Below are 12,166 nucleotides of genomic sequence, written 5' to 3' on the forward strand. Positions count from 1 at the left end.
CGCAGGCACCGCCCGGCCCCGCTCCTCCTCCGGGCTGCCGGCGGGCTGCATCCCTCCCGCTTTGTTTTCTCTCTCTCTCTCTCTCTCCCCCCACCCCCCCACCCCTTCTTTTTTTTTTTTTTTTTTGGCTTTTCCTCCTCCCTCACCCCCTGCTTTTTTATTTGTTGCATTCAAATAAACTTTCCTCCCCGGAGGCGGGGTTTGCTCCCGCAGAGGGGGAGGGTTGAAGTTTTGCTCCCTTTTAAAAATTATTTATTTAATTTTTCTTTTTTTTCTTTTTTTTTTTTTTTTTTGTTTTTCCTTTGGAGGGGAGGGGGGAGAGGAAGGCGGCTTTACAGCTGCCCTCTCGCTCCCGGGCTAAGCAGGAGCACCTCGCACCCCCCTGCATCTTTCACCCCCCTCCCGCATCCTTCCTTACCCCCTGCATCCTTTCTTCCACACCCCCTTCCCCCCCGCCCCCAGCATCCTTCATCCCCCTTCCCTTTTATAAAGTGGCTTATAAAAAAGTGGGACAGCAACTTTTTACATGGGCAGATAGTGATAGGATGAGGGGGGACAGCTTTAAACTAAAATAGGGGAGATTTCAGTGGCATTTTGGGAAGAAATTCTTCCCTCTGAGGGTGGTGAGGCACTGGCACAGGGTGCCCAGAGAAGCTGTGGCTGCTTCTGGATCCCTGGAAGTGTCCAAGGCCAGGTTGGACAGGGCTTGGAGCAACCTGGGCTAGTGGAAGGTGTCCCTGCCCATGGCAGGGTATTGGAATTAGGTGGTCTCTTTATGATCCCTCCCAACCCAAACCACGCTGTGATTCCCTCCATCCCTTCCCAGCTTTTTCTTTTTAGGGGGAAACAGGACAAATAACCAAAAATGTGAGTGCCAGTGAAAGATTCTTCCCATGGCAGCAGATGCCTCCAGACCCTGCTTTGCTGCTCATCTCAGGGAGGAGAGAACACCTTGTTCCCAACTTGCAAAGCTCTGCAGGGAAGCACTGCCCCGTGAACAGACTTTCTCGTGGGTTTTAGCAGTGCTTGTCAGCGCTTGCTATTTGGAGCCTATAACCCTTTTTTCCCCCCAAGACAGCAGATTTATCGCTGGGGATGTGAAAAATGAAGGTGGCTGGGATGGCTGGTGGGTGAGCTGTGGCCTTGGAGATGTGGATGGGTCTGCAGAGGTGTTCTGGCCATGTAGAAGATATTTCTGGCTCTGACCCCAAGGCACAAAAAAGGGGAGAAAAAAAATCCAACACCTCCTGTAAATGAAATTTTTCGGGGCCTAAAAAGCGCCCACAGCGATGCCGTGAGATGCTCCACCCCAGCAAGTCTTCCTTCCCTGGCTCTCCCTTCCCACCCTCCTCCCTGCTTCCCCCAGGCCTGGGTGTCTCCTGTCCCCAGGATGTCCCCCCCAGGTGGCATTTTGGGAAGATTTTATTAAAATGATGAAATTATGTATTTCATCCCCGCTTGGTTCTGTGGGAGCTATTCCTCAGCTGCTGGCTTTGAGCATCTGGCCAGCAAAGGAGATTTGTTGAAGCCTTCACCCCATTTCTAAGGCATCCCTTTATTCCCATCACTTCCAGGCCTGGTGGTGCCAAGAGAACTGCTGACAGGGCAGGGCAGGACGTGGTGAGATCCAAGGAGAGCTCTGTGTGCTTCCTCCTCTTCAAAAACGTTCCAAATCAGTGATTCCAGTACCAGGAACATCATCCTGAGATTGTTGGATGTTACCACCCGAGCCCATGCAGCCCTTGCAGCCACCACCAGACTTTTTGGAAGCTGATTAAATTCCCCCCCCCCCCCCCCCCAGAGCTTTATTGTGGTTCGAGTTTTCCGGCCACCTCCTCCCATGGGTCCTATCCATGCGCTGGGCGCTCTGATGCTGCAGGGCTCCTCCCTCCCTCCCTGGAGCCAGGTGGACACCCACAGATCAGCCGGATTTCTCCAAATCTAAATATTTTGCGCCCTCTCCTGGGTCCGGATGGCGTGGCCCGGCCCTCCCACTCCGTCACCTTCCTCCGGGCGGGGAAGAGATGGGGACATCAGGCTGGGGTTGTCCCCCCTGCCTCCGCTCTCGCAGCCCCCCAGCATTTTGCCCTTCCATTGCAGGACCCCAAAAGTGCATCAGAGGGGATTTTGGCGTGGATGAGCTCAGGCCAAGGGAAAGCACAGGGCTGCCTTTGCCTCCTCCATCACATTCTGTGCCCCAGCCCAGAGTCATTGTCACAGTCAGGACAGGGACACAGCTCCTGCAAAACCAGGTGGTTTGAGCTAATGCTGCTGCAGGATCCCTCTCCTTCCCAGCCCAGCCATGATGCTGAGATCTCTGAGCATCATCCAAGAGCTTGTGACCACTCTGGACACCCTCCTCATCCTCATGACAGCAAGGAGACACACTAGGACTGCCAGCACTGGATGCTTGGGTGCCCAGGTACCTGAGGAGACACTGTGTACCTGCAGGGAGCAGTCAGGATGGAGCTGCACGCTTGGCCAGCTGCAGGCAGCCAAGCTGGAGAGGTGCTTAACCCTGGAGATTGGAAGCAAATCACTTCAATCCACTTGGGTGTGATTATTATAAGCAGACATGAAAAATGCAGTCATCCACATATATATTTATATATATATATACACTGTATAGATACATATACTGTGTTCAGGCAGAGAATTTCTGCACTGCAGAGCCTGGGCTGGGCCACAAACCTCCCTCTGCTCAGATATATTCTATGTCTGTACATACAGTGGGTGTATACACCCATCTGAGAGAGAGCAGGGAGTTAATTCTATACATCCTATACATTAGAGAAGACTCGCAGAGCGATGAGCGTTGCCTCCACCTCACAAATCCCTCCTTGCTGTGAGGGAGCAGCATCCCAACAGAGGCTGGGGGAGCAAAGCTCAAGTCCCAACCCCATGGAGAGGCCAAGCCAGCTGTGGGATGTATGGTGACGTGGCCAGGACACTGAGTAGCTCTCTGTGGAATGCATCTTCCAACTCTGGGTGCTGTGTCCACGTGTGCTGGCTCTGATTGTGGTGGATCCTGGTTAGGAGGTGACAGCAGGGCACCACTGGCACCAGGATGTGCCAGATTTGGGGTGCTGGGCTAAGCAGGGCGCTGGACTCAGATTTATGGAGGTTCCCAGGCAGGTGACAATGCTGCCTAACCAAGCCCATGGTCATGGTTTCAGCGGGAAATCCAGCATGGGTGTTCCAGTTGCCCTGATGTCCCCTTTCCTGGTTCCCAGTCCATCCAGGGTGCTCCTCCACCATTTTGCAGCACCAGTGAGCTTGTGTCTCTAGCTGGTGTGGCCTCATTCCAGCACTGGGGGATAGGGATGTCCCAAAAAGGATGTTTCACTAAAACCACCTGTGACACTGATCTTGAGCTGGAGAAGCACATGGTCCCATGGTATGGGCTGAACCAAACCCTCCCCAGCCTTCATGCTGTCCCCATCAGGGAATTTTTAATTGAGTATGGGGACAAATCATCCCCCAGCAGCTCATCCTGAGCCAGGGATGTGTCCTCCATGGAACTCCATCTTGTGTTCTGCAGTCCCAGTGGATTTTTATTGCGTTGGTGGCTTGACCACCTAGGTGCTGAGCTGCTCCAGGTGAGCAAGGGAGAGAACACTGGATCTGTGATGGGGTTAACACTGCACCACCGGATGGAGGTGGATCACCGCAGATCCACCACCAGGCTGGAGATGGGCTGACAGTGCTGACAGCTTGGAGATGCCATCCTCCTCTCCTCCAGCACGTCCCTGGTGAAGCCATCTCTGCTCCGTGGAGCTTAGAGCCGAAATTGCTCCGCGCCTCGGTGGCACCGAGGTGGCCTCGTCCTCGCCTAGGAGCCGTAGGTGACGCAGTGGTCGTGGCGCCACTTGGAGCTCACCTTGTCGAGGAGGTAGCGCGTGCTCTCGCGGAACTTGCGCTGCGTGAAGTAGAAGAGGATGGGGTCGAGCACGCTGTTCATGCTGGCGAAGGGCCGCGTGCACTTGTAGGCGATAGCAAAGGCCTGCAGGGCCGGGCAGGGCAGGGCGGGTGAGGAACGCACGATCAGGTAGATGGTCTTGGTGAGGTGGAAGGGCAAGAAGCTGATGGAGAAGACGATGACCACGATGATGACCATGCGCACGGCTTTGTCCTTCCTCTTGTGCACGGCCAGGCCGATCAGCTCGTCCTTCTGGCACAGGATGCGGGCCATGCTGCAGTAGCAGGCCAGGATGGCCACGAAGGGCAGCAGGAAGCCGGTGAAGGTGAGGGTGATGCCGTAGGGGAAGTAGGCGGCGGAGCGGTCGGGCGCGCTCAGGTCGTAGCAGACCGTGCGGTTCCTCTGTGTGCCCGTGGAGGCGAAGATGAAGGTGGGCAGGCACTGGGCGATGACGATGAACCACACGGCCGCGCACACCAGCCACGTCAGCTTCTTGCCCTTCTTCTTGTGCCACGAGGCCAAGGGGTGGCAGATGCCCAGGTAGCGCTGGACACTGATGCAGGTGAGGAAGAAGATGCTGCTGTGCAGGTTGGTGTAGAACTGGAAGCGCACGAATTTGCAGGTGAAGTCCCCGAAAGGCCAGTAGTCCTTCTGGGTGTAGTTGTAGATGAGGAGAGGCAGGGAGCAGACATAGAGCAGGTCGGCCACGGCCAGGTTGAGCATGTAGATGGTGCTGCGGCTCAGCGCCTGCCGCGCCAGCCAGATCTGCCCGATGACCACGGCGTTGAGGGGCAGCCCCACCACGAACACCACCGAGTACACCAGGGGCAGCAGCACCTGCTTGAACTCCTCGTGGTAGGTGCACGAGTTCCTCCCGCTGCTCATGGCTGTCAGGTTGGCCATGGTGGCGTTCCCAGCTGTCAGTGTCCTCTCTGCTGGTGTGGCCCCTTTGTAGCACCTGTGAATGTCAGAGGGGACAGCTGGTGACTTGTCTGCCTCATCAAAGGGTGAACCTACACTGGTGATCTGCAGGTTGGGGCAACCCCCAGTATGCACACAGGCTGGGGGATGAAGGGATGGAGAGCAGCCCTGAGGACAATTTGGTGGATGGGAAGCTGGACATGACCCAACCATGCACATGATCCCCCAGCACGGGCACAGGGAAGGGGGATTCTGCCCCTCTGCCTCTGTGCTCAGGTGACACCCCACCTGCAGAGCTGCCCCAGCCATGGGGACACTGCAGAAGGACGTGGAGCTGCTGGAGAGTCCAGAGGAGGCCACAGAGCTGCTCCAAGGGATCCCCTCTGCTCTGGGAGAGCTGGGCTACCCAGAGAAGCTGCAGCACCCCTGGAAGTGTCCAAGGCCAGGCTGGACAGGGTTTGGAGCACCCTGGACTAGTGTGAGGTGTCTCTGCCCATGGCAGGAGGCTGGAATGAATCTTTGAGGTCACTTCCATCCCAGACCCTCCTGTGATTCCACAATTCTAAGCCACAGTGATGGATTTAGGCAGAGCGAGTGGGACCGCACAGGACAGCGTGGCGGCCACACTTGCCACCATCCCACGACGCTTTTCCCGGCCAGAAAGGTTTGCACAGGGCCGAGCCGCTGCCAGCCCCCTCCGGCAGAGGAAATTGCGGCAGGATGCTCCGCTGGCCGCCGGCACGGCTTCCTGCGCCTCTGCAGGGGGTGCCAAAGCCCCGCAGCCAGCCGGGCTCAGCCCGGGAGATGCCACCAGCGCCCAGCCCAGCGCGACCCTCGCGGCCGCTTCCAGCCCGAAATTAGCACGGCGACAACGAGCCCAGAGCTTTCCAGTCTAGCCCACCCAGCTCTGAGCAGGGGAGGAGGAGATCTGCTTTCCGCAGGGGCTGAGAGCAGCGTGGCAGATGCGGTGGCACAGCCCATGAGCCCCCGTGCCAGCCCTGGGCAGCGTCTGTCGCCCGAGGGTGCCACCCGTGCCCGGAGGGCTGCAGGTGCCGAGAGCCGCTTCTCCTGCCTCCCCTCTCCCTGCCCTGCCCTGCCCTGCCCTCCCTCCCGGCCGCAGACACAGCCCCCGCTTCCCCTGCTGCCCTGGGCACAAACTGCCTGCAAGGGGGTGCCCACTGGGAAGGGGAAACTGAGGCAGGGAGGGGGTGCCCAAGCTCCAGCCAGGAGCACAGAGCACAGGGCACCAGGGAGGGAGAGACAAACGAGTCCAGGCGTCACCCCATCAGCTTGTACCCCCCCAGTTTCAGGTGTCTGGGGATTCAGCAGTCCCCAGAGCACAGCCCAGCCATGGTGTCGGTGTCGGGGACACAATTTTGGGGTTTGTGAATAAGTGCCCTGGCTGCTTCCATCCCCCTGATACCCTGATGAGTCCCTCTGTCACCTCACTGGGCCCTCATCAGCCCCCAGTGCTCCCCTGCATCCCTCTGAGCACCCCATGGTCACCCCACGGTCACCCAGCTGTCCCCCCACTGTCACCCCAGCTCCAGGCAGTCCCAGCACTCACCTCTCCCACCTCCAAGCTAATAAATGCTCCAGGGCTGTGAACTTCCCTCTCCTCTGTGTACCCCCAAAGCTCCCCTAGGACCCAAGGTCGTGGCAGCACCCACAGGAACCTCTGCCACCCCCCTCAGTGTCCCCACCAAGGACACTGGGGACAAGGTGGCTGGGAAGAGGGGTCCTAGGAGTGCCTCTTACCTCTTGGGGTGCCCCAGGGTGCTGGAGCCACGGCTCTGCCAGGCCTTGGCACATCTGTGGGTGCTGTGCTCGCCCCATTGAGCAACACTTCCCTTTCCTCCTTCACCCCAGGGAATTGGGGAACAGAAACCAGCTGGCAGGAATGGCTCTGCACGGCTGTGGCACAGCACAGATGCCACCAGGGCAGGGGATGCTCCTGCCTCTGGGTGCCAGGATGTGGATGGCTCACAATTATTTGGGTTTTTTTCTGTAATTTTTTAAATTTTTCCCCTCGTTTTTTGGCCGCTTTCCCTCATTTTTGAGCCTTTCCTCCATTTTTGCCTCATTTGCCTCGTATTTGACTCCTTCTAAGTTTGGGCAGATGTTGGGGACAGGAAAATCCCCTGGCACTGTAGCACCAAGAGGAAGAAGACGCTCCAGCTGTGCAGGTGCTGCAGTAAAATGAGGGAAACTGAGGCACAGGTACTGAGTTTGAAGTGAACCAGTGTGACCTACACCCCTTTTCAACATATTTTCCCCCAAAACACCCCTTGGAGATGTTGGCAGGGACCTGATAAGGACCATGCCCAAGGCTACCTAGGTCTTCAGTTACCGAAAAAAAGGAGGAGCAGCCAAAAAAAGAAGGGATCCCCACCAAAAAATGGCAAATGAGGAAAAAAACCCTCTTTGTAAGAGAGAAACAGCACTGAACCCCCCTGCTGCTGGGTTTGGGGGGATGGGAAAGCTGGAGGAGAGGAGGAAAACCCAGAACCCCCAGTCCCAGGCTGCCAATGCCCACCAATTAATGAAACCAATTAATGAAACCACACTGAGACCCTCAGCCTCAACCAGTTTCTGTGCCCAGGGCATGTTCCCACCTCATTGTCTATCAGGGTGGATTATCCCAAAAGTCCCTTTTCTCACCCCAAAACCCCATCATGGGAATCCCTGCCAGTTCTTGGGGTGATGGGGCTGGCACCTCCCACATCCATAGGAGCTGGTGCCCTGCCACCTCTGGCTGAAATCCATTGGGAAATGAGACTTTTAGGGGGAAAAAAGGGGGTGCCTGTGGTGTTGGGAAGGGTCAGGATGGGGTCACTCTCATCCCAGAGCTTTAAGGTGCCTGCAGAGCAGGAACAAGGATCAGGAAAGAGAAGTGGAGCTGCTCTGTGGCCAGATGGGGAAGAGATTAAAAATAATCACCCGCAGCCGCGAGCTTCCCCCTTCACGTGCCCCCTCCAACCTCTTTGCTTTCAAACCAAGCCCTTCTCCAGTAGAATTAGCTTTAATTAATACCCTGCTATTGATTGGGAGGGGGATTCTGGGAACTGGACACAGTGGGGAAAGCTTTTGGATGTTGCTGCCCTGGAATAGGATGTGGGGAAGGGCTTTGTCCCTTGGAAATCTTCCTCTGTGGTTTATCTTTCCCACCCTGGTCTTTGTGGCTGGCTGGCAGGGCTGGAAGTCTGGGCTGGTGGAAGTGAAAGCTCCAGCTCAGCAAATTTCAAAGAGCATGAAAAGGGAGATGCTCCACCCTGCATGTCACTTGGCCAAAGCCACCACATCCTTATCCCCAAACATCTCCTGGCTGGTGCCAAAATATCCTCAGGTGCCCATCTGCCCAGTGGGGAGCCAGGCTTGGATGCTTAAGGGGAAATCTTCATTTAGTGAAGCCTCACAGGCTGTAACAATGTGGAAAAATTGGGGCAAAATAGGGAATTTTGGTGTACTAAACATGGATTGTTGGGCACAGGGTGGTGGCAGAGCCACTCTGTCCTTGGGTGAGCACATTCATCTTCCCACAATTTGGTGCCCCATCATAAATCAGCACCTCAAGGAGGCTCTGGGCAACCTGGGCTGTGATTCCCTGCTGGAAAGGGAATGATGGGGACAGGGAAGGTACAATGAGCTTTCCCAGTCTCAGCTGGCCTATACCTCTATGCATGTAACTACAAACACAAATATAAACATATATCTCTATACATAAATACACCTCTACACATCTCTCTACATATGAATCTCACATCCAACCCCATCTATGGCTCTCCACACACATATTACATATTTATAAATAAATAGAAATAGAAACAGAAATAGGAATAGAAATAATATTAATATATCTCTCTCCACTCACATACACACACATATACAGAAATTTCTACACCCCTACACACAAATATATGTCCCTGAGCACATGGAGTCACACTCATGTTGATACATAACTCCACCCATATATACAGAAATATATTTATACATCTATACACACATGTCTGTGCAGACATGCTCATATATAGGAATATATTTATACCTCTGGAAGTATACATGCACAAATACATATATATAAAAGGTAGAGGCCAGGCTACCTGCACCCACAGCAGAAATGCCAAGGAAAACCAGGTCCCTCGAGCAGATTTAAGCTCGATTTATGTGCAATACAACTTCTGGCACAGGGCTCATCCCTATGGATGCCTGAGGGATGCAGGAACCCCAGACCATGGGAGCAGAGGGACAGGGGAGAATCCACCCTGCACCAGCCCTGCCAGGGGGATCATGGTGGGATTTTGAGCCCTGCTCCATGGTAAGAGCTGCCAAACCACCCCAAAAGCAAAGCTTCCATTCGGAGCGGCTCTGGGAGCACCGCAAACCCCAGCTGAAGCACGGCTGTTCCCTGGATCTGATCCCATTCTCTCCAGTTCTGCCCCATCCTGCCCAGTTCAATTCGATCTGTTTGGGTCCAGTCCTGCCCAGTCTGGCCTCATCCTGCCCAGTTTGGTTTTTTGGTTTCACCCCGTTGGATCCCATCCTGAGGGGTTCAGCCTTGCCCTCTCGGGTCTGACCCTGCTCTGTTCACTCTGACCCACTCGGATCCCATCCTGCCCAGCTGGGTCTGACCCCGTTGGGTCCCATCTTGCCCTGTCCAGTCCCATCCTGCCCTGTTCACTCTGACCCATTCGGATCCCGTCCTTTCCCGGTTCGCCTGGTCCCGTCCCCCCTCCCCACTGGCGGCACTTCCCGGCAGCGGGATGTGCCGGGAACGAGCGGGTTCCCTCTCACCCTGTAAGGTCCCATCCCGCCTGGGTGAGTCGGACACTGTCGGGTCCCTTCCTGCCCGGTCCGGTCCAGTCCTATTTTACCCAGTTGGGTCTAACCCTGATGGGTTCCATCCTGTCCGGTCCAGTCCTATCCCGTCCTATCCTGTCCTATTCTGCCCGCTTGAATTCCATCCTTTCCCGGTTCTGCTTGTCCCGTACTCCCAGTACGCGGCACTTACCAGAGCGGGATGTGCCGGGAAGGAGCGGCTTCACTCTGACCCCTCAGGTTTCCATCCTGCCCTTCCCAGCCCCATCCCACCCCATCCTGCCCGCTTCACCAAGATCCCATCCTGCCCGGTTGGCTCTGACCATTTAGGGTCCCAGCCTGCGCGGGTCCCATCCCGGCCCGGCCCGGTGGATCCCGTTCCCACCTTTCGCGGCACTTACCGGCAGCGGGATGCGCTGGGAGCCCGCGGCACGGAGCGCTCGGAGCCGCCGCCGCTCCGCCCCGGGGCCGCCCCGCTCCGCCCCGCTCCGGCTCCGGCACCTGCGGGAGCGCCCGGAGCGGGCTGGGGAGGGGTCACAGCTGGACTGGGGCGAGGCAGGGGGCAGAAACAGCTGGGCCAGCATGGGGGGCTCCCAGGAAAACATCTGGCTTAGGATCTTGGGCGAGCATCTGTATCGGGGGAATTCCAACGGCCCCAAAAGTGGGATTTGCAGCGTGCGATGCCAACGCATAGAGAACAGCTGGATTGTCCTGGCCCTGGGTGTCGGGGACAGGGTCTCCCTGCAGCCGAAGGGGTCGATGCCTCCCGTACTCATTAACCAGGCGGTCAAAGCTCTGCGCTTCCTGAGCAGGGCAATTAAAGAGCAATAAGGCAAAGAACCCCGGGGGCACGGGCTGAGTATGGAATGGCAGATGCATAAACAGCACTGGGATGCTGAGATTCTGCTGGATGATGGGCTTGACCATTCCTTTGCCTGGGTGCCCTCCAGAATTATTCCCTGCTTTATTTTTGGGGCCTTGTGACGGGTCTCGGTGGATGTGGAAGGGAAGGAGGTGCTGAAGGCATTGCCCAGATGATGGAACACCACACGGGGGGCTCCCCAGTGCAGGGCACCCAAATATGCTGTGAGAGGGTTTGGGTTGTACAGAATGGATGGTGCAGTGGAATGAGGCATCTGGATCCTGCTGCAGTGGACAACACAGGCTTTCATTGATCCTGGCATGAGCCCACGGCCAAGCTGGGCAGCATGGCCATGGGAGAGATGGGCTCTGGCATGATCTGACACGAATATTTGCAACCACAGCCAGGCTGGAGCCATCCCTCACATCCTGGGGCTGCCCGGGCTTGTGGGGTTGGGTTGGCGGTGGCTCGGTGCCCTGGTGAAATTCCTCACTCCCTCAGCCTCCACACAGGGAGAGGAAAATGGGGGGGAAATGTGCTTTTCCCCAGAAAACACACACCTTGTGCAAACAAGCCCAACATCCGTGTATGGGGAGCCCAGGACTTCCCGCAAGCATCCGGGGAATGCAGCTGAGGATGGATAAACTCATTGCCCCCATGAACTGACAGTGAGGGCATCAATCCCAGCTCCAGTGCTGCCCCTGCCTTTGGGGAAGGCTGGTGTCCTCCTCCCTCCCAGCATGGCAGTGTCCTTGCAGGTCCCCAAGGTGAACAGCCGGCTGTCCTGCTGTGGGGACACTGTAAATAGTGGTGGGAGTGTTAGAAAACAGAAAATATAATAGTGGCTCCTGGCTGCCTGCCAGCTCCAAACACCTCCACTGAGCCACAAGCCCAGCCCTAGAGCACCTGGAATTAATGGGAAATCCCCAAAAATGACATTTTAAGTGCTGATCAGGGATAGGAGAGGCAAATTTGGAGGCAGTAGCTGGGTCTAAAAATGAGATTTCAAGCAAAGCGTTGTTTTTATACCTCTTTTTATTCATACCAAAGGACCATTGGGAAAAATAAGTGGGGAAAGGGACTAGCCTGGGTTCCTCTTGGAGTCTGACCGAGTGAATTAATCCTTGGCAAAAAGGGCTGGCACGGTGGCTGGGTTTGAGTTTCCCTGGTTTCTGTTCCTCTGGCTGGATGCTGCCAGTAACTGCATTAGCTCCTGAGTGCAGGTGACCTTTGCCACTGCTGCTCCCAGGGGTAATTCCACCTTCCCGCCGCTATCCAGGCTTCCAGCTGCCGGCAGATCCCAGCATGGTTGGATGTAGACAGGAGTCTCTGTGGTCGAGGCCGGGGAGGCACTTTGGAACTGGGACCGTGGTCTTTCAACGGCTGCAAAACCTCCTGGAGGTGAAAAGCAGCATTTTTCAAATGCTGAGGCTTTGTGAGGGTCTCAGGGCTGGGATATCCCCACCACCAGACACTGGCTGTCCCCATGGAGCGGTTCCTCAGAGCTCTCAGGTTGTTCCCCAGCACAGACATGCAGGGATCAGGCTGGGTCCCTTCTGCCTCGGGCTCCACCATGTCTCACCAGACCGGAGACGTCTTGCATGAAGAATTTCACTACATCTAAAAGCTGTTTATAACGGAAATGGAGT

General features: G+C 56.1%; 1 protein-coding gene across 2 annotated transcripts; it reads right to left on the bottom strand.

The window, feature by feature from the left end:
- Positions 1-2,583: 2,583 nt before the first annotated feature.
- P2RY6 (pyrimidinergic receptor P2Y6) lies at positions 2,584-10,178 on the bottom strand. 2 transcript variants are annotated; one of them, XM_071417932.1, is made up of 2 exons: positions 10,057-10,178; positions 2,584-4,877 (listed from the first exon to the last, which is right to left on the bottom strand). In XM_071417932.1, the coding sequence occupies exon 2, from the start codon at positions 4,820-4,822 to the stop codon at positions 3,833-3,835; it is 990 nt and encodes a 329-aa protein (XP_071274033.1). In that variant the 5' UTR covers positions 4,823-4,877; positions 10,057-10,178; the 3' UTR covers positions 2,584-3,832. The 2 variants fall into 2 exon arrangements, with proteins under 2 accessions (XP_071274033.1, XP_071274034.1); XM_071417933.1 differs by lacking the exon at positions 10,057-10,178 and adding an exon at positions 6,599-6,659.
- Positions 10,179-12,166: the final 1,988 nt, after the last annotated feature.

Source organism: Agelaius tricolor, unplaced genomic scaffold, assembly GCF_023055355.1.
Source record: "Agelaius tricolor isolate 1412-34295 unplaced genomic scaffold, bAgeTri1.0.p SCAF_71, whole genome shotgun sequence".
In the NCBI taxonomy this organism is placed as follows: Eukaryota; Metazoa; Chordata; class Aves; order Passeriformes; family Icteridae; genus Agelaius; species Agelaius tricolor.